Source organism: Osmia lignaria, chromosome 8, assembly GCF_051020975.1.
Source record: "Osmia lignaria lignaria isolate PbOS001 chromosome 8, iyOsmLign1, whole genome shotgun sequence".
NCBI classification, from domain to species: domain Eukaryota; kingdom Metazoa; phylum Arthropoda; class Insecta; order Hymenoptera; family Megachilidae; genus Osmia; species Osmia lignaria.
In genome coordinates, this window is record NC_135039.1 from 11,725,547 (window position 1) to 11,747,314 (window position 21,768).

Here is a 21,768-nt window from a genome sequence, read left to right on the forward strand (position 1 = left end):
GACATCGAAAATTTAGTTCACAGTTTTGCCGCTAGAGGGCCAAAATTGGTGCAAGGTTTAGTTCCTTTTACCGAAACCAGGTGGCGCTGATTCGACATCGAAAATTTAGTTCACATTTTTGCCGCTAGAGACCGTTCGATTTTGTACACATTTGGTTCCCTTTTTTCTGTTTTGATTTGTGTGATTTTCATGTATATTATGTTTTTAATTTATTAAAGATTACACCGTAATTAAATGTGTTATATATACAATCAATAACTGAGAAAGGAAGTTAAGTACATTTAATAAATAAAATGAAAAAAGAATTTCAGTCAATTATGTAAATAAATAAGGAGTGAAATTACATGCATTTAATAAATAACTGAGGAAAGAAATAACATGCATTTAATAAATAACTCGGAATGAAAATTGTGCAAATTAAATAAATAATTCAAAAAGGAAATTGGGTAAATTAAATAATAATTTAGTTGCTTTTTTAAAATGATTTATTTACCAAGGCGCATGATGTGAATACAAGTTTGTCTTACAATATGTTAATAATGATTCGGTCTAGTACTAGTTTTAATTAATTTCTAAAAAACAGAGTCAGAGGGAATCAAAATTGTGTCTTTTCAATAGTCTGTGCGGGGTGCGGTAAAGGAGAAACTGATAAAATAAGTAAAATTGTCATACCGACTGTATTGTGTACATACATGCAGATCTAAATGTGTCTGGGGGTTTCTGGGACCCCAATATCCGCTTTGGGGTATGCAGGACCCCGAAATGAGATTGCGTGCCTGAAAGCCCCACGGCGCTGCCTGGGGTATGCAGAACCCCGAAATATGTATGGGTGCCTGAAAGCCCCGCGGCGCTGCCTGGGGTATGCGGAACCCCAAAAATGTGATTGGGTGTCTGAAAGCCCCAGCGCGGGGGTGCCTGGAGCCCCAAGGATAATGTGGGGTATCTGAGGCCCCAAAAAATGTCACGCGGGGTTTCTGAAACCCCAAGGATGTAGCGCGGGGTGTCGACAATTTCTGGCTGGTACCGTGGGATGCCAGGAACCCCAAAACACACGCGCCAGTATGGGAGCCCACAAAATGTACCCGGGGTATCTGGGACCCCAAAATCATGATTCCACAAGAACAAAGGCATTCAATCTTATTAGATCTGTAGTCACTGGATATACTTTGAACGTAAAACATAACCTATTCATTTAGTTGACGAAAGAACCAAAATCATTGAAAATATTTGTTAAATAACAAGTAAAAATGACAGAATATTTTGTAGAACCCGCTTTTATAGTTGGAGAAATAAACGAAGATATAAATTTCAATTTACCACCAGTGTCCGGTGAGGAATACATTAAAAGGGTGGTGTAAGTAAACGTTTCATGACAGTTTCAGCTACAGGAATAGTAAATAATTTCTTTAATAAATCATTGTAGGATAGAAGCACAACAATGTGCTGACGTTGTGGTGGCCGACATTGATCATAAACAGCTTAGAAAACCTACGATTGATGTCGAACCCGTAAGTTTGCAAGTGGTGTATTAAAATTTTATTCAGGAATAGGAATTCTGTGTTTCCAAGCGAATAGATAGAATAGAATAATTATGTTAACGCAACGTTACAAGTTATCAGGATGCGTGGAAGCACCACCGTGGCTTGGTCCTACCATTGATTGGCAGTTGTATCAAGTGTCAGAATTTTCCAATGCAAGACTATACATAAGCCAGTTGAAAAATGATGTTCAGACGTTTAAGCATAAATGGAAACGACCAAATATCAATTTGGTATGTAACTCGGTACATTGCTTTATAAGTACTAAAGATTTTTCCTTGGTTATTAATTACCTCCTGTTACAGCCAGATATAGGCGATGAAAAAGGTTGGATCAAATTCTGTTCAGGTTGTTACAAAGAGAAGATAAAGACTGCTCCAACGTTAAGCGTGATTTTTTGCTTGAATCAACCGATCGTAGAGAGAATATTGGAATATTTGGTGGAACACCTTGCGACCCAGAAAAATATAGAATACCAATTGGGTCAATGGATATACGCGCTGTTAGTCATATTAGAAATGCCATTAACTCCGGACGTTTGTTCTTGTTTGCGTTCGTTAGCTAGAACATGCTCGGTTATGCGTGCAGAATCGGTAATTCATATCTAAAAGAATTATTATACATTTTAAAAAAAAAGAGAGAAGAGCTGAAGTTTATTGTTTCTGTTTTTTTAACAAATCAATTTTATTTTATAATTGTGTATTAAATTTACCGTTCACATAAATCAGAAAGAAATAATCTAAAAGAAATATTTTGTATTAAAATGACATATAAAAATGATTTACTTTCGCCTTTTGTAACAAATTATTTAGCTAAATGTTAATCCTCCTGATTTTCTTTTTCAGAAACAATTGGAGGTACATGAAATAGGGGCGCTGAATTTATTTATATGCCTAGTCGCAAGATATTTTCGACAGCTCGACTTGGCCGATCCTTGATACTCCATTTATTAAAGTGCAATTACAATTATACTTGGATGTTTCAATAAAATTAATCTTTTGATACATCTGTCTTGTTCTTGCACGCCTTCCCAATTATTTTCAAATATACTACTGGTAATAGGGTACAATGAGGCAACGTTTTAATTAAATAAAAGTGTATTACAATAATCGAGCAATAAGCAGAGAAATTGGAAAAGAACGAAGGTACTCTTAAGCTATATTCTCTTGGTCCTGGAGCAGTGCTGTTGCTAATCGTTCTAAATCATCGTAACTAAGGTTATTCACTTTATTTTTCAGGTCTTTTATCAACTCATTGACTATTGATTCTGTCTCAGACTCTGTGTAATAATGCCTCAAAACTCTAGATACTTCATCTCTTAATAAATTTGTGCCAGACTTGCTATGCGAAGCCTTTCCTTCGCCAGATCCTTCATCGGCTTTCTTAATTACCAAGAGATTTAACTTGCTTCCGTCCTTAATCCCTGGATAGAAACTCAATGGATTTTCATCTGAAATATTACAGTAATATTGTGTTAACCATAACCTATTAAAATTCGTACAATTTTCTTGAGGTATTAAAAAATTTACCAGCTAACGTTTTGCCTGTAAGCAACAGTCTTTGTTGTGGAACATCTATGCCCAATAGATCACTGACTTTGTGCTTTAATTGCAGCACTGTGTCCGAGGGCATAATCTATTAAAATAGTGAATGATTTAATAACAATTTGGTGTTGCGAAATTCCTTTCACTTGACGAACTATGGATATCATATCGAAGTGAAAGTTCGAGATACGTCATCGATGGCACATTCGTAAAATAAACTCATCGTACGACGATTATCTTGTAAATAGAAAAAAAAAAAATAAGGAACAGTCAAGATGCCTCGTACTCACGTCAACAACGCATTCTTTTCCTTGAAGCTTCTTCACGATAACTTTCATGTTGCAATGTATTCGAGGGAGCGTCTGTAAATTGACACGATCCGGTGGAATCAAATTTTTCGCAAGAACGAAATCTTGAACGATACAGATAAGGATTGGAGCATTTTATTGTGAGGTTATATTTTGCGACACACGATATTACTAACACGGCGTCATCAACTATTTCTACCGAGGACACGCGTACACATGCACACAGGTAGTCAGAAACAATATAGAGGTCGATACTAGTTTATCGATACACACGCCGCCATTGAGATTTTCTTTTCTCATTATAATAACCAAACGAATTTTTTAACCTATATTTTCAAATCATTTTCAATCATTGCGAATTTTCTTGTTATATCATTCATTTATTTGCAATTTAAAAAGCAACATTTATTCGGAGTAAGAAAGTGTAGCTATCGTTTCGATACGATATATCGATACTAGCACTTGAATTTTTGGCGGTTTCTCTGAACGTTGACGTTTCATTGAAGGTTAGGTTTCGAGCACAAACGCGCGATCATGGATAACGAGAAAGAAACAAAATCAGAGGAAAATTGTTCCAGTCCGGAGGAGGATGTTTTCATTACTTGTAGAGGAGACTTAACCTCGTATTTTGAAGATTGGGATCACAGTATAAATAAAGTTTACTTATCAAAGGTAAGCGAAGTAAATAAATAAATACACATGTTGCGTGCATGTAACAGTTTGAAATTATTTGCAGATACCACAAATCTGCAAAGATGAGCCATGTCAGCTTGGCATTGATGAGGCTGGCCGTGGACCAGTCCTGGGTCCTATGCTTTATGGAATTTCCTATGCGCCTCTGTCAATGAAACAGCTTCTCGTAGACTTGGGCTGTGCGGATTCAAAAAGTTTGACAGAGGAGAAGAGGGATGTAATTTTTGATAAAATTTGTGAAAAGCGTGACAAAATGGGTTGGGCTGTAGAAGCTATATCCCCTAATTTTATTGCAAACAGCATGTATCGTCGCAGTAAAACGTCTTTGAACGAGGTGTCTATGACTTCCGCCATTGAATTAACCAAAAAGATAATAGAGGCTGGCGCATGGATCTCAGAGGTGTATGTAGATACAGTAGGCAGGCCTGAGAAGTACCAGGCTAAGCTGGAACAGATCTTTCCTGGCATTAAAATAACTGTAGCAAAGAAAGCTGATTCCACGTATCCAATTGTCAGCGCAGCTAGTATCTGCGCCAAGGTTTCTCGTGATCATGCGATACGAGCATGGCAATTTCTGGAAGGATCCATTGCGAAGGAGTATGGAAGCGGGTATCCGAATGATCCGGACACAAAGAATTGGCTGATACAAAACGTAGACCCTGTGTTTGGCTTTCCACAACTTGTCAGATTCAGTTGGTCTACCGCTGAGAAAATCCTGGAAGAGAAAGCCCTGTCGGTGGAATGGGAAGAGGTGGAGGACGGTGGGAATCCTGGAGAGCAGAAAATCTCAAATTTCTTTTTCAGATCACCTCCCAAGTCTTGCCAGTCGAAGAGGAAGCGATACAAGTTTTTCGCTGATAGATGTCTCTTCAATACTACTACTTTGTGATGTTTTCAATTTACAATACAGTACCTTACGGTGATACTTGGAATGGAAACTCGCCTCTATATTGCCTCACTATGAAACAGTAAATCTCTACAGGAGAATATACTACGCATTTGTTTTGCCGACCGTCGACATTGAACGCCGCTTTATTATCAGAACGTTAAGTTAAAGATAAAAGTTGGTTTGATTTATGTACATATGTACAGAGTGCTCTTACATTAATACCATGGGTAAAGAGTGGCAAGTACATTATGATGGATACATTTACACACTCTCCAATGGTGTTCCGCTTGTAATTAACGATTAGGAATGTTACTGGCGCGAAATGTTCAAATGTTCTTTGGTGAAACACGCTCTACACTCACGCTCGCATTTAACTCTACGATAACATATCTTTGCGATTGATTAATAGCGACTAGATTTGATAAAAGCTACGACGAAAGAGAACATACTCTCACCGGGGTTGAATCTTATTCTCCCACGATTGGACGATAGAAACACTCGTGTACAGTTAGATATAAATGTGCTCGACACGCACTTGCTTTCATCCTTGGACATGCATTCGAGTGATTAATATTTTTCTTCACACGTACTGGAAATTTTCTTAAGACGAATGAGAGAAAGAAAAGGAGTTTTTCTAACACCGAGGTTGGCGTACCTGTGGATACTTTTTCAACACAGATTTTATATAAAGTACGGTTGTTTGTTTTGTTAAAACTTTGAATAAAAAACTTTGAATATAATCATGATCGATCGTTTTCTATTGGATCAGTTCATAAATCTGTTCACAGATGTAGGTAAATTTAATAATTGAGATCGGCAGTTTTCATAAGGTAGGGAGGGGGGAGGAGAAAAGAAATGAAATCTATGCACAGATTAATGGACTAATCCAATAAATACGAGTTCACCTGCTATCCTCTAACTCTCTAAACATACTGACGTACATCTTTGTTTAATATATTCTTTCGCCTATGTCCTCGCTAACTCCGCTAACTGCGATTATAAAAAATAGAAACAACACGGATAATTTAGTACACAATGGTCTCCGCATGACACCATTCGGAGGCCTGGAAAATGGATGAGCAGGAAGGACGCGTGTGTCTCTTCTTCCTCTTATCGAAGGATCAATAAACACGTGACCAGTGGTATGATGCAGGGTACCAGCGCGCTACTTCCGCTTCCTGGAACAAGAGAAAAGTCGTGACGTAAAGGAAGGTATCCACTCGAGAGAGTGAAACCCGCGCGAGAAGCTGTCGATATCGTTTCTTATAGATGAGCACACTATTCTGAAAGTGACTATTAGTCACCAGAGAATAACTCTCGGTACACTTTTCACCTGCAACAAGTGCCATCGACAATTTCAGCTCGAATCTCAGCCTTATGCGGGCAACGGAATACCGGGAATGTATTGCCGGTTGCAGGGCTGCAGGGGCAAAACGAAAATTGTACGCGTGGAAGTATACGCAAAGGGGATTCTCTTAACCGGCGTAAAGTGTCGATATAAAGTTATGTATTGTCGGTTGCAGGGCTACAGGGGCAAAACGAAAATTGTACGCGTGGAAGTCTACGTAAAGGGGATTCGCTTAATCGGCGTAAAGAGTGTCGATATAAAGTTTGCTATAATTTCTCGCTGATTTCACCTACTTGTCTTTTGCACGATTAATCTTGCAACAAAGTACTCGGATCTCGATGGCGGGCAACGGAAAACCGGGAATGTATTGCCGGTTGCAGGGCTGCAGGGGCGAAACGAAAATTGTACGCGTGGAAGTATATGCAAAGGGGATTCGCTTAACCGGCGTAGAGTGTCGATATAAAGTTATGTATTGCCGGTTGCAGGGCTGCAGGGGCAAAAACGAAAATTGTACGCGTGGAAGTCTACGCAAAGGGGGTTCGCTTAATCGGCGTAAAGAGTGTCGATATAAAGTTTGCTATAATTTCTCGCTGATTTCACCTACTTGTCTTTTGCACGATTAATCTTGCAACAAAGTACTCGGATCTCGACGGCGGGCAACGGAAAACCGGGAATGTATTGCCGGTTGCAGGGCTGCAGGGGCAAAAGGAAAATTGTACGCGTGGAAGTCTACACAAAGGGGATTCGCTTAACCGGCGTAGAATGTCGATATAAATTTTGCTATAATTTCTCGCTGATTTCACCTACTTGTCTGCCCTTTTGCACGATTAATCTTGCAACAAAGTACTCGGATCTCGACGCAAGAAGAGACTCGAGGAAAAATAAAAAACGGAAGACTAAGTTATGGTTCTAGACCGGTTGGGGATCTTTTTAAAAAATGATTCTTCGTTGAAGGATAAATCGAAACGATGGAATAAACTTTTCAGAGAGAAGCGACTCTGAAGGAGCTGTCTGGCACTCAGAAGTGTCTCAGAGGTTCTCATTATATTTACTATTACTTGAGACATTGACAAATTAAGAAATGAGGCTTCCTCTAGGAAATATGGCGATATAAGGGAAGCAGGAATTCTTAAAATATTCATTTTGACGACATTAATATTAATCCTTGGACGGTGGACTATAGAGAGATCCCTAATTTTTATTTAATTTTCTATTTTCTATTATTTTTATTTTTTAAGTATTACACTGTTCCTTTAAGAATTATTCTTATTCAATTTAACGTAGTTTTGAATTATTAAACATTATAAAATTTATATGTGTGTTGGCAGTGGACCACCCCTTATGCGCGAAAATTTTTTTTTTGTATTAAACTTTATAATATTTAATCATAAGTGTAATTTTTAAAGGAACTGTGTAATATTTAGAAAATGAAAATAATATGAAATAGAAAATTAAATAAAAAAATATAGGGTCCTCTTCGCTACATTGTCAGTTTCCCTAAGAGGAAGGATAGGAATCCGGGACTCCACTATTTTCCCTGAGGAAACCTCAAAGAATGTACATAATAACGTAGGGAATTTATTAATTTGATATTTCTAACTGGGTAAAGATGAGAAGCACTGAGGTACATCCGCCAAGTGCACGCGTTTTTAAGCGGTTTTCCTTAAGAATGAACGTTCCCACGAAAAAACGTCATTCCACATTTTCGACGCGTTTTGCCTCAAAGGATAATCTTTCCGCGATTTCATCGGGAAATATAGAGGAGGGTACGAATTGGCACCTCAGGTATCCATCCTTACCTCCTAAGATATGTTCCGCGTGCGTGTGCCCTTGCGCCCTTGTCTCCCTGCTCTCCATTACCGGCATCTTGAGGGGCTTTTCACCCTCTATGCTGAGCTCGTTCGATTTCCAATAGACGGTCGCTATCGTCGCCAGGCATTTGATCTTCAGGTCTCCCCTCTTGAAATGGTTCGCACGCAGACGGAACTCCAGACCGAGCACGGCAGTCTCCAGACCCTCGCGATCCACCTCGGTGATGTGGGGCCCTCTCAAGTATTGCGTATCAACCTGAAGCGACCAAAAACCCGGCTAGTTCTCACGTACACCACTAAGGAGGCTGCTCTGAACAAGGCTGAATTTGCAATTCCACACTGGGCTAGGGAGGGATGCTGGCTTGGACATAAGTTATGACCCTTTGCCACTGTTCCCTTTAAGGAAGTTTAGAATTTGGCTGGCACGAGAGCATCGGGGGAAGACGTGGAGGGTACAGGGAAGGAAGATACATCGTCTCTTTCAAAAAGAATTTAAGAAATGTTTAGGTTAAAATGAAACAAGCCAACGCTCTCATTGGCCAGTATTTTTCGTTAATAATTCAAAAACGAAGCTTCAACCAACATTTTGGTAAAGTTGTTCAGAATCACCTCACCAATCCCCCCCTCATTTTCCGGCTGTTACAGGAGTTATAAGACACCCTGCATATCTCATACCAGTCTTTGAAAATACCTCATGATAATCCAACCTTGGACACGTACTGTCATAAGGAGGGCGCATTAAAACAGTTAGGGATAGAGTTTGCTGTTCCATTGGTGTGACAAGTTTCACTGTCACCATAAGCTACAGGGATTCCATGCAAGTCACTTACAGGCTCTCCGTTGATGAACCAGCTGAGCATGGCAGCTGGTTTCGACTTGGCCGAGGTGCAATTGAACCGCACCACGTCGCGGACCTGATAACGATGCCTTCCTGGTCTACCGGTGATAACGGGTCCGTCTTCCGGCAGGGCTGTAATGAATTTTTTTCTTTTTTTCTCAAGGATGCTTAAGTTTCCAAGAGAGATTAGAAGGGTTACAGGATGAGGGGAACCTGGGAAAACTTTTTACCCTGGTCGGATCGCGTCCGCTTGATTAGCAAAGAAATATCGTAGAAGGTGCTTGAAAATTTTTGACATCAAGTAATTTTCTAAGTAAAACGAGGAATTCCAAGTGGACGTTCTTCTACTTAATCCAGACGTTATGTAAACATTATTCTACCCGAGGCAGAAAAAAGTCCATCCCTTGCTATTTTCATCCTACCCCGTGGTCTAAAATTAATTCATTTGTCCCTGGGACGGGTCCCGGTGTGGCAGCCAGCGAACCCAGGAAAAACCAACTGGGGCGAGTGTTCCAAGGTAAAAAACGTTTCCTGTGCCACGAGGAAGAAACGGTAGGACGATCTATAAACGCGTCTTACCCACTACCATCATGTCCGAGTGATCGGATACCGTTTGGAACGACGGCGCCTCCGCTGACACCTCGCATCTGTACCTTCCGGTGCTCATCAGGTTCACGGAATAGAGGACCACGGACCTCTCGGTCGAATTATGGATCTGGAAATACGAAACATCATCGAACCATCCCCCCCAGAGATTTGGGACCTTAGGATCGACACTTGGTAAGGGTAGTGGAAGAAGATGGCGAACTTATACCAAAAACGAAGCATGGATAAGAGCGATGTAAAAATGAAAAGCGTCATGCTTTAAATAGATTGCACGCGGAGAGTGGTGCATTGGCACGAGACAAGGAAAATCAATACGATGTGATTCTTACGTTCGCCGTGACACCTGGCAGCTGAAAGACGAGCACCGGTGGCCTGTCCTGGGGAACGTATCGATAGAATTCGTTCCCGTCTTTGTACCATTTCACCGAGTACAATGTCTCCCCGTCGAGGTTGAAGTTACACTCCAGCCTTATGCTCTGGCCACGGACCACATACTGGGGTACCACCAGCTCCAGCATCCTCAGAGCCTCCGTATCTGGAAGGAGCCAAAAGTTAGATTAGTTAGGGTAGGTTAGGAGCATAGGGCCTAACCTAGAGTTAACTGGTAAGTATTTACATTGGTGTGTCTATGATGCTTTTTCTAGGGGACACCAGGTCCCTTAGTTTCGTTAATAATATTAAGTATTTCAGAATCGGTTAAATTGGTAACTTAAGTCCTAACCTAAACTTAACTGGCTAGTATTTGCACAGGTCTCTTAGCTTTATTAATAATATCAAGTACCTCAGAATCTTGGAATTTATTAATTTTTCAATTTTAAAATGATATAATTCCAAGTGAATTGCTAAATCGTTGAATATTAATAAAGAATTTTACGTTTCGTGTAACTGCAGTGAGAAATGTGATTTTAAAACGGCAATCATGCTGGTTACTTCGATTAAGCAAAACGAATATCGAAGAATTTCCAATTTATAATTCCATCTGTTCATTACGAAGGAAAATTATTCGTTAATTAACACGAGTGATATCGATGCTGTGGTTAAATATTAATTTCAATCTCTTCTGTAATTTTCAAATGACTTTTTCAGAATACCATTTCTCCAATCGAGTTGTTCGATAAGTATAGAGGGTACTTGAAAAAGAAAAAAATAAGAAGAAAAAATGAAAACTTTTCTATCGCTATTTCGTGACACGAATGATTGAAAGCAGAAGCGTCTGTCTCGTTGGATGCAGCCATTTAAATCTTGAACGGCTAACGTTTCGTTTTATTTTCGTTCGAAAGAAAATCCTATGCAGCCGACAGGAATATCAATTTTAACGACTGGCAAATTCATCGTTAACTCGACGTAGCGACGCTACGAAGGGAAGAGTTTGCCAGGAATTACGGAAGAAATAAAAGGACAACGACCCCGTCGTCCCGGCACCGCTTATCTCCCGGCACGCTTCGATTTCATTTTCCTCGCGACTTTTTAGCCCCATTACTTTGTAACGGGATGGGCATTAACTCGGAATCGCGCGACATTAAGGGCACACTTTGCAACAAAGAGAATTATCTCTCTTCGTCGTAGGAGAATAATTATTTTTCAGATGGTACAAAATAATGAAGAAGAACGACTCCTTGGTTTATCATGACAGATTATTCTAACCGTAGTAAGAAATTTCTTAACATCCAATTCGCGTTACTCTTTCCCCACGGCTGGGCCAGCCGTCCTACGTTACCGACTGTCGATAACAGAAGAAAAACTTGAGTGGTCGAAACGTCTACCATTCGCCTAATATTAGTTCCATTTCAATTGCACCCATTAAATAATCGAAAAAGAAAACAGATGGGTCAGGTGATGTGCTGCGGGGAAGAAAAAGTGGCGCCACTCGAAGATACGACGGGGGGGGGGGTTTGGAACGTAACGGGCCACAATATCTGGTCCGGAAAAGCCTTGGGGGGGAAGAAAAAAGTCTCTTGTTCGTCCGATTGTCGAGGCTCGTGATTCACAGCTGCAAAAACCGATCCAATTATTCCGAGAACGCTCGGGGCGGGATGCTTTATCGGACCGCGGATCCCGCTTCTGGTGCACCGTCGACCCCTACGACCGTAGGGGAATTTTTCTGTCGGGCAACTTGTCGCTTTGCAACTACCGCGAAATTGCGGCTTTGTTTCCGCCTCTGATGCGTGACAACTTTCCTTTCGAACCAACGCGTCCTCGTTCTGTTTTGACCCTTTTTGTCACTCCAGGGGAATAAATCAGAGGTTAGGGATGATTCTTGTGTTTCCTGTCATTCCTCTCCACGCTTGCAATTATAAATAAGGAAAAAAAAAAGAGAGAATACTTTAACGAATCCCTTGAAATCGTTTCTCCCATCTGGAGGTCGAAGCGACCCCTACGGAGAGGGTATTTAAAATCCCCAAGGGTGATTTTCCACCATCCACGAGCAAATATTTTTCCATCGGCCTGGAAGTCGCTTGTTACCTTTACACATCGTGCCTATGTGTGCGCTTTGGATCGACAAAGGGTTGCTTTTCGTTGCTGAATCCCTGGTTGAGGGGATGACGGTGGTGGTCGAAGAAAAGGAATCGTGAAGGATGATGGAATGGTGTGAGTTTGTCCGAGGAGGATGGCAAAAGGGGTGGGTTATTAAAGGAGACAGAAAGGGAGGGAACGATAAGAAAGAAGGGCAACGAACGTGAATAGTGATGTAAATGGGGTGGCATCAGGGGTGAAAGGGAAGAAAACTGTGATAAGTGTGAAGACGATGGCGAGAGAATGAAAGAAGAGAGATAAGAAGGCTCGATAACGAGCACAGTTAAAAGACGAGAGGGTGTAGAGTAAAGGAAAGAGAGAAGGAAAAAAAAAAAGGAAAGTCTAGTTCAGAGAAGAAAAATAAGAAACTGTAAAAACATTAGGTATTTACTGGCTATCTTTTGTTGCTATTAATGTTGGCTGCTTTGACGTCTAGCTTTCTGCCTTTGTGGCTCCTTATTGAGACCTTCTTTCTTTGCAACTTCCAAGAGGTTCTTTGGGTGGCCTTTGAAAATGATACGAGGGTGGTTACATTAAAGTCGAAGATAGAGATTCCACTGACACACCGACATTGTGTGTTCGTTGAATTTTCCTCTTATTCAATAGTACAATGGGTGCCAGAGATCAAACCACCCTTTAAATCTTCAATTTTCTTAATACTCAAGATTTCATCCCCTTAAGTAACCGAATCTGTAAAATTCTACCAGCAGCATTAACCAAGCTCCAAATCAACCCCTAAATTTCTAAAATCTTCTAACTTCAATATTCAGCCCTCAGAATGCTGATTCTATGAAAGAAATAAAGCAATCCAGGCAAAAAAACCTGGTGTACTTCAGCAAACGATCGATTCGAATGACGAAGGGTGTTCGTATCGAGGAGGGAAGAAGTTGGACTCTATTTCGATCCACCCTATTCGCAGACGTTCACCCTCGCCACGGAAGAAGAAGTCGAAAACGAAAGTCGTCGAGGAGAAAGGGGTTGATTCGAGAGGGAAGGGAGAGAATGCAACGCGAATATGATTCATTCGTGGTACGAATGATAACTCATGCATATTGAACAGCAGGGGGTCTGATTTTGTTCTGTGAGTCAGTGGTTGCACGCTCCGGGCCCGTGCGTCGATGAATAAGCGAGCACCGTCCTTTTTTATCGACTGAGATCGCGCGACCACTTAAACCTAACCTCGAAAAGGCAAACCGATTCGTCGCATATTCATTGTTTCCTTATCTTGAATATCTCTAAAATAGAAATAATTCTACTGGAATAAAATTTAAAAAAGACTATCTCTGTCGATTGCTGGCATCGGTTGTTCGACTAGTTGACACGCTGTTTTTTTTTCGCTCGGGTAAACGTTGATTGACTTTCGAACACGGCCGGGAATCTTTGCTGACATCCACGGAATCGAGGGAGAGATAGGGTGAGAGGAGTGTTTGCTGACTGGAATCGAGGCTGGTGTGCTCGGTCGGTAAATTCAATGTAATTTATTTCGGAAATCTATCCTAAACCTAACCAAACTTCCTCGGCAGCCTCGATTCGTTATGCCCTTACCAAAAATTCTAACCTAACCAACCGAGAAGAGACGCGGCATAGTTGACCGGTTGGATAGCCGTTTGAAAAGGCGACCAGTCGGTATTATTAACAGTGACCAGACACCCCGTACAATCTTAATCCACGGGAGGCTTTAAAGCGATCAGACACGAGACGGAAGAGAGGAGGAGAAATCCACGGTGGACAATTGGATCTCCGGCGGAAGATCGGGTCCCCCGGGGAAGCCCTTTCGTCGGCGGGGAGTCGGTGAAACGAGAAATTGTAATGGATAAAGAGACCGAGGAAAGGGAATCTCGCAGGTGTCATCGAGTTGACCCCCCCCCAAAGCCTTCTACCACGGGTGTCTGGACAGTCGCTTAATTTTGTCTCGGTGTTGCTTTACGGAAATCGTATACCGTCCCATAGGCGAAGCCAGCTATCTGCCAGCCGCATCGGCTACCTGCTCGCCATCGCGAAAAGGGCAAACGGTGTCGTGTGTCGAGCACTCGGATCTCGCCCTGCAATGGCGACCTCGATGACAAACGGAGACACGCGTGACCCCCCATTATACGGCTCATCCTACCCAACCAGGAACAGTGTTTTTCAGCTCCTGTCCCCTAATGCCAACTGGCTGGACAGTAATTTCCGTCGAGGGAAATAGAGAAGGCGCAACCGGCTCCCTCGAGTGCCGACTGCGGTATCGTAACCTAACCTAACCTCTTTTATCCTCGAAGATGCGAAGACACGTTGGATATAAAAGGGTAATTGTTTAGATTACGAACGGCACGTTCTTAGATGAAAAGTCGCGATTATCGGAAAGGAGGTGGCCATCTCTATACCTTTGACGATCCCTATTGTCGATTCTATGGAATTCATAGAATAGGCCGCCAAGATGATCTGTACCAAGTTTTATCCAAATCGATTAATGGGAACATGGTCAAAATGGCGTCCAAAGTTGACCATTTTAACACTGGGCTTTATGGGAAGTGGTCGAAATCGTGCTTTCAGCATCCTAGTTTCCGGATATGTTAAACTAGACGATAATACCTTTCAAATGAGCCCATGGGCATCAAAATCGTCAAACGGGAACTTGGTCAAAACCCGTTGTGAAAAAATGAAGGAAATCTTCAAAGTCGATTTCTGACCAAGTTCCCGTTTGACGATTTTGATGCCCATGGGCTCATTTGAAAGGTATTATCGTCTAGTTTAACATATCCGGAAACTAGGATGCCAAAAGCACGATTTCGACCACTTCCCATAAAGCCCAGTGTTAAAATGGTCAACTTTGGGCGCCATTTTGACCATGTTCCCATTAATCGATTTGGATAGAACTTGGTACAGATCATCTAGGCGTCCTATTCTATGGATTCCATGGGGTAAAAATTTGCCAGGACAATGGGGGTCGACTAAGGTATGGAGCTAAACCATCTCCTTTAATTACTTATAACTTTTAATTGCGTTGACCGATCTCGATGAAATTTTCAGTATACACATAACTTACTTGAATCTACGAAAGACATATTTTAAATTTTCATTATAGACTCGGATAAAAAAGTTGAAAAACTTTTTCCCTCGAATTTTTTCATTCGAAAAATATCTCGAAAACTAAAGCCAAGCGGCGGTTATATGTATAGGAAAAAGTTAGGCTGATAATTACCAGGAATTACCCTCGATGTCCTAACAACAGGCTATCATTCAAGCTTCCACGAGGACCAATTAACAGCTTCCTAAAAGAATCCCAGTCAGCATACTACGACTTTCGTCAACGGTGAAAAAGCAAGCAGCACGCAGGATTTATGTGGCCATTTACAACCGCTAATTGCTGCAACGAGCCGAAAGATAGGAAGTTTCCGGTTGGCAGTCACTGAACCGATCGTCGAACGATCGATGGGGTGCAGCAGGGTGTACGCGTGTATCGAATAGAGGGAAACCATAAGTCGAGAGAGAAAACGAGAGGCATCTACCCCCGGGAGAAGTATTCGTCTCACGCGCCCTTCGGTCACGCGTGGCCGTGGAAAAACGAGACGTTTTAATAATAGTAATAAACGAGGGGGGGATTTGCTTTTTTTTTTTTAGACGCTTCACGGGACACCCTGATTTATGAAGGTAGGACGGACACATTTGGGACCAGCGGTCAAATAAACAGGTACGATGACGGGGTGCGAATGAATGTCCTATTTACAGCGTGTGTTCTCCATCCTCGGTCGGGGGCTGTTTCTTCGACACTGATTATAACGCGACCCGGATGTTTCTATAAACATACAGGGCGCGGTCGCGGTGATGGATGGTGAAATGAATCAGGTTTATTAGCGGAGGATGAATGGACGTTCGCTGTGCTCCCTCCCGCCCCCTTTGGGGAGGGCCAAAATTGAAAATTAACTAGCTTACTGTCCACCGGTCATGATAAGTCCTATGAGAATAACGTGATCTGATTGGTCGCGCCCCACCCCCGCTCACACGTATGATTGGTCGAAGTGATCGCATCTGCCAATTAGACTCCTGTAAAATCCCCCCTTACCCCAGTCTCGCCCCGCGAGACTTCTCGTCATCGGCGATAAATAATCATTTTTATGATTGAAATCCATGTGAATTTAAAAAGATTTGGGGTTAAACGAGGTTAATTGCATAGAAAAGAATTTTTTAATGAAGTTACTCCGTGAATTGAATGTTCCTCCCCCCCCCCCCTTTTCTGTTTGAAATGTTAATGGGCGGATTCACAAAGGTAACGGTTGGAAAAGGAGCGCGTTTTGTTCGAGCTTGTAAACAGACTGGCCGATAAATAAGATCCGGCGAATAAAAGTGTCGGCAATAAATACATAAATTACGGCCAGGCTTTAATTAAATAATACCCGGTTGAAAATTTATGGACGCCGGTGTGATAGCCGAGCCTCCTGTAAAGGGAATACAAAATCGGCGAGGAAAAACGAGAATACGAACGGTGCGCGAGGGAAGAAGAATAAAAAAGAGGGACGTTGATCGAATGGACGATCGGATTTAGCCGACTTAAGTCTATTTCTCCATATTTATTCGCGTTCGAACGTTGGACGATCCTGCAATCTGCCATATAAATTTCCTACTTTCCTCCGTCTGTCTGTTCGAATAAAATTTGATGTTTAAAAATCGCACTTTAGTTGTAATAAAATTGAACGTATTGTCGCTCACGGGTCACCGATGACCCGGCTGCTGAGGAACGCATTAAGGGTTGTAGGGGGGGAAAAAAAGTGAGGTTACCTTTAGCAATGAACGCGGTTCGCCTCGAGTTAGCTAATCGGATAAAGATCCACCAATACCGTGGCTGGAATTGCCGTTTTTTATTCGACATTATCGTTTCAGCCGAATGCCGGAGGGCTGGGCGAATTGTCAGGGCGGAGAAAATGAGCGGCTCTCCACTGAGTCACGTTTTCCTTTTTTTTTTTTTCTCCCTTTCCTTCTTTCGTTCTTTATCGAGTGAGTCATTTATATCGCGATAAAAATCACGGAATAATAAATGATACAAGGGTAAAAGAGGGAGAGGGAAGTTAATATATCGTTAGCAAACGATCAAAATTGCTTGTTCAACGGCTCGTGTTGAAAGTTTCAGACTGTTTCGACTGTAATGGCACACGCTTCAGCATTGTATTACTATATTATTCCGGGAAACTTTCTTGCTACTATTTATTCATGATAGCATGTGCTTAGGTTAAGTTAGGTTACGTTTCAGCCGGTGTGGAATCATTTAGAATGGAGTACTTGTCCAAAGAGAGCACGCTGTTAAAATTAGAACAATTGTAAATTGAGTTAAATTCAACTAAGTAGTTAGGTTAGAACGAGTTGTCAGGTTAGGTTAACTATCCTAACCTAAAACATCGAATGTCAGAGACACTCCTCTTGTCGATTGAATAAGTAATCTATCAGGGCCAGGTTGACCAAGGACATCGGATTTTTCTTCTTAGATTACAACAATTGGGTTAAGTTCAATTAAGTAGTCAGGTTAGGTTAGCAATCCTAACCTAAAACATCGAATGTCAAAGACAAAAATCCTCTTGTCGATTGAATAAGTAATCTATCAGAGGACCAACTTGACCAAGGACATCGGATTCTTCTTCTTAGATTACAACAATTGAGTTAAGTTCAATTAAGTAGTCAGGTTAGGTTAGCAATCCTAACCTAAAACATCGAATGTCAAAGACAGAAATCCTCTTGTCGATTGAATAAGTAATCTATCAGGGGGCCAGCTTGACCGAGGACATCGAATTCTTCTTCTTAGATTACAACAATTGGGTTAAGTTCAACTAAGTAGTCAGATTAGGTTAGGTAAACTAACCTAAAACATCGAATGTCAAAGACAGAAATCCTCTTGTCGAGTGAATAAGTAATCTATCAGGGGGCCAGCTTGACCAAGGACATCGGATTCTTCTTCTTAGATTACAACAATTGGGTTAAGTTCAACTAAGTAGTCAGGTTAGGTTAGCAATCCTAACCTAAATCATCGAATGTCAAATACAGAAATCCTCTTGTCGAGTGAATAAGTAATCTATCAGGGGCCGGGTTGTACAAGGACTTCGGGTTCTTTTTTTGGGTCAATTTTTCAATGGAAATGCGACTTGTCGAAGCGTTTAATCGGCATTCCTAAGACGTCCTCGGTGAGGCTTCAGCGGGACAATTTTTCTCTGGACCAGGCTAGTCGACAGGACCAGACACGAAGGAACGATACAATTTCTCATCCGTCGCACGTCCCGAAGTTTCCACGACGTCTCACGGTAATAACGGAGGAGGCGTCGCGTGCTTTCGAGCGTTTAAACGGTGACGAGTAATAAAGGGTGTTGCGGGGTGACACGTAACGCGTCGAGGGTCGTCGACAGACACAGCAGACGTGCTCTCTCGAGGAATTTCGAATTTTTCCCACCCCCCCACTTTCCTCTAACCTCTAAATTTCACCCACTTCTACCGAAAGAGTATTAGCTAACACCTTTCCACGCGACAAACGTTTTATCGTTGAAAAAGAAAGGGAAATTCTAGCATATTTAGAATAGCAATTTCATCATGGCGAGGAGTTTAGAAGTCGTAGATGGCGCTGCACTGTGCATCGCGCTCCACGGCCTCGTTCTCCCGCAATAATTAACTCTTTAACTACGTAATTAGTTCTAGAGAGAAGCACGATACCCTCCAGTATATTACGTACGCCCACGACAACTTTCTGCTCCTATTAAAATAATATTTTCCTCCGATTTGTGTCAACTTTGTACCACGTTAACCCCCCTTCCGCAGTCACCTGACCAACTTGAATTTAATCGCGAACAAAGAAGCTTTGCTGCACAGTGGACCAGACAGCAAAATCTATGGAAAAAAATCAAAATTTGAAATATTTTTTAAACCCATGTAAATCTTTAAACGATATATAATTTATCTGTAAATTTTTTTTTTAATACGATTTTATGCACACAGAAGTCTACAGTCACGACAGTCTGTCAGAACACCATTTAGCGGTGAATATTCCTACCTATAGTAATTTTGCAGAGAAAAGTGCGTACTTTTGTTTTATAAAAGGGAAATTTAATAAATTTGGTTAATTTCTTATTTCATGCATTTCATTTTTTAGAGCAAAAGTAAACAGATCGACGGAGATTCTCCAAAATTTTTGTTTTATTTTATAGCGTAGACTGTACTTTTCGATTGCTATAAAGATCAGATGCATATCTTAACCAGGTGTTCTATTTTGAAGGTATTTTTGATAAATGTCGGTGGAACTAAAAAGTACAGTTATTCTCGAAGCTTCCCAAGTATATCCGTTCGGTTTATTCCATTACACGAGATTATTTTCGCTGGAATAATTACGCGGATCTGAATTTCCGATCGATCGAAGTTCGAAAAGTAGTAAGAAGCCATTTAGGGATCAGCTGGTTCGGTTCGATTTAAATGTCAAATTAAACTCGACTACGAAACCGTCTTATCGGCTGATCCCTTAAGCAGACATTTAAATCTTCCACCTTTCGTATCCATGGCTGGCTGGTCGAAGTCCGTTCCCTCCCTTTGTTCGTTGTTACCTCTTAATCGTGCATTTCGGATTCGACCGCGTCCCCCCCCCCCCCACGGATCCCTGCTGAAAAATTAAATCGTGACGTTCTTTGTCAGGATTAACTCATCGAATGGTACTGTTCAGCTCTTTGAAAAGCGTGGATCGTGAAACTCCGGCTTTAGCTTCAGGGAGGTAACGACTAACCTGCATCCTTTTACTGTACTGCGGTCTGTACGACCCAATCACGGGCTTTGTTCCACTTTATTAACTTAGTTGCTTAAATAGAGCTGCCGGGTCGACTTTGACCCGTACCTATGAGGATTAAACTTCCATAGGACCCAGCCAGTCCTGGGGGGACAAGTGGATACACCCATCCCCATTGAGGAAGAAAATGTAAATGAAGCCTTTGAATTAATAATGCAAGTGATGTAGCTTCCACGACGTTGGGAAAGTAAGGTCAAGGATCACAGCCAGCAGAGGATGTCCCGATACTCGTAAGATCATCAAAGTTAAGCTATCGTCCCCACGATCGGCCCGCAGATGGGCAACCGTCGACCGTCGGTACATAAAGGAGGGTAGGAAGCAGAAAACCATAAAGTACAATACGATGTCCTAACTGGGTCGTTCCGGGTAACCATCATAACCAAATAAAATCCTCAAACGACAGAGAGAAGTGCCTAATCGAATCTCCAAGTCAACAGCCCAAGTGGGATCCACCAGTGTCCCGGAACAAAGGGACGAAAGGAAATGTGAAACGCCATCATAGCCCAGAATGGCGAGAGGAAATCCTGGTCGAGGTATCCCATTCAAACGATCCCGATGCTTCTGGGTGCAGGACTGCGGCCAAGGAGCCGGGACAGGATCGATATAGCGGGCAGGATCAAACAGACGGTGTAATGAAATACTCTCTGTCTCTCTCTTTCTCCTTTGTTTTTCCTCGATTCGTCCGTGAGCGTCCAAGCGGAGAAGCTTCACAGCCGTCGGTCGGTTTAATTACCGATCCGATTGCCAGGCTACCAGCCACGTTTCGATCTCCTACGGTTCTGGCCGTCGTTCACCGTTCTCCAGACGTGCCAACGTCGTTGAGAGGGGATAAAAAAAAGAGCCGATGGAGCGCCAGCGAGCAGATTAAATGGGAATCAAGTGGGCAGAGGGAGATAGAAGAGGAGGGTGCGAAGAGATACACGTGTGGAACAAGAGAAATTATGTGAGATCCGATGGTTTTTAGATAGAATTTCTATTTGAGAAGGTGGATAGTGACGTGGTGAAGTCTAGGCTGGATTAGTAGAGGAGGTGGGGCGTACTATGCTTGGGGTAGTTCTGAAGTGTACCAAGGTACCCTAGGGCCTAAGGTCTGGAGCTTAAGCTATGGTACTTATTGTATCTACTATACTTTTTCCCTTATACTTGCATCTACTAGCGCTAGTATACTTTATTCATAGGACCAATAGCCTCCTCTACCATTCCCCAGTCTTGGTACTAGTATACCCTATCAATATAACCTAAGCTATAGTACCCATGATGTAATGATTCCACTACTGTGGTTTTTCCCTTAATTTCTACATCTACTAGCGCTAGTATACTTTATTCATAGGACCAGTAGTCTCCTCTACCATTCCCCAGTCTTGGTACTAGTATACCCTATCAATATGACCTAGGCTATGGTACCCATGATGTAATGATTCCACTACTGTGGTTTTTCCCTTAATTTCTACATCTACTAGTGCTAGTGTACTTTATTCATAGGACTAGTAGCCTCTTCTACCATTCCCCAGTCTTGGTACTAGTATACCCTATCAATATGACCTAGACTATTAATGATTCCACTACTGTAGTTTTTCCCTTAATTTCTACATCTACTAGCGCTAGTATACTTTATTCATAGGACCAGTAGAGCCTCCTCTACCACTCCCCAGTCTTGGTACTAGTATACCCTATCAATATGACCTAGGCTATGGTACCCATGATGTAATGATTCCACTACTGTGGTATTTCCCTTAATTTCTACATCTACTAGCGCTAGTATACTCTACCCATAGTAGTAGTAGCTCCACCAATAGCATTCCTCACTATTCCCAAGTCCTGGTACTAGTATACCCTACAAATGTAACTTAACCTTTATGATCCTATCAAATACTGAAGATACTGATGGGAAGATCA

General features: G+C 41.8%; 4 protein-coding genes across 8 annotated transcripts in view; 2 read left to right on the forward strand and 2 right to left on the reverse strand.

The window, feature by feature from the left end:
* The first annotated feature begins 1,142 nt into the window (after positions 1-1,142).
* Gem2 (Gemin 2) lies at positions 1,143-2,542 on the forward strand. The gene is made up of 5 exons (XM_034339222.2): positions 1,143-1,354; positions 1,424-1,508; positions 1,613-1,771; positions 1,844-2,131; positions 2,384-2,542. Exons 1-5 carry the CDS (start codon positions 1,248-1,250, stop codon positions 2,474-2,476), a joined length of 732 nt encoding a protein of 243 aa, XP_034195113.1. The 5' UTR covers positions 1,143-1,247; the 3' UTR covers positions 2,477-2,542.
* Positions 2,217-3,509, reverse strand: LOC117611271 (ubiquitin-like protein 4A). Its single transcript, XM_034339223.2, has 3 exons — positions 3,373-3,509; positions 3,068-3,173; positions 2,217-2,988 (listed from the first exon to the last, which is right to left on the reverse strand). Exons 1-3 carry the CDS (start codon positions 3,418-3,420, stop codon positions 2,690-2,692), a joined length of 453 nt encoding a protein of 150 aa, XP_034195114.1. The 5' UTR covers positions 3,421-3,509; the 3' UTR covers positions 2,217-2,689.
* On the forward strand, positions 3,477-5,689 carry LOC117611267 (ribonuclease H2 subunit A). 3 transcript variants are annotated; one of them, XM_034339214.2, is made up of 3 exons: positions 3,477-3,616; positions 3,897-4,062; positions 4,127-5,688. In XM_034339214.2, the coding sequence occupies exons 2-3, from the start codon at positions 3,925-3,927 to the stop codon at positions 4,970-4,972; spliced, it is 984 nt and encodes a 327-aa protein (XP_034195105.2). In that variant the 5' UTR covers positions 3,477-3,616; positions 3,897-3,924; the 3' UTR covers positions 4,973-5,688. The 3 variants fall into 3 exon arrangements, with proteins under 3 accessions (XP_034195105.2, XP_034195104.2, XP_034195107.2); XM_034339213.2 differs by having other exon boundaries at positions 3,486-3,616; positions 3,902-4,062; positions 4,127-5,689; XM_034339216.2 differs by lacking the exon at positions 3,477-3,616 and adding an exon at positions 3,784-3,804.
* Positions 5,690-5,761: 72 nt separating this feature from the next.
* LOC117611269 (cell adhesion molecule 2) overlaps positions 5,762-21,768 on the reverse strand; it is a 62,141-nt gene continuing 46,134 nt past the window's right edge. For all 3 annotated transcript variants that reach the window (XM_034339221.2, XM_034339220.2, XM_034339219.2), the window contains 5 exons: positions 9,905-10,110; positions 9,549-9,684; positions 8,962-9,101; positions 8,120-8,387; positions 5,762-6,150 (listed from right to left, as the gene is read on the reverse strand). In XM_034339221.2, coding sequence (XP_034195112.1) covers positions 6,083-6,150; positions 8,120-8,387; positions 8,962-9,101; positions 9,549-9,684; positions 9,905-10,093 — 801 coding nt within the window. In that variant the 5' untranslated portion in view covers positions 10,094-10,110 and the 3' untranslated portion in view covers positions 5,762-6,082. The remainder of the gene's footprint in view (positions 6,151-8,119; positions 8,388-8,961; positions 9,102-9,548; positions 9,685-9,904; positions 10,111-21,768) is intronic.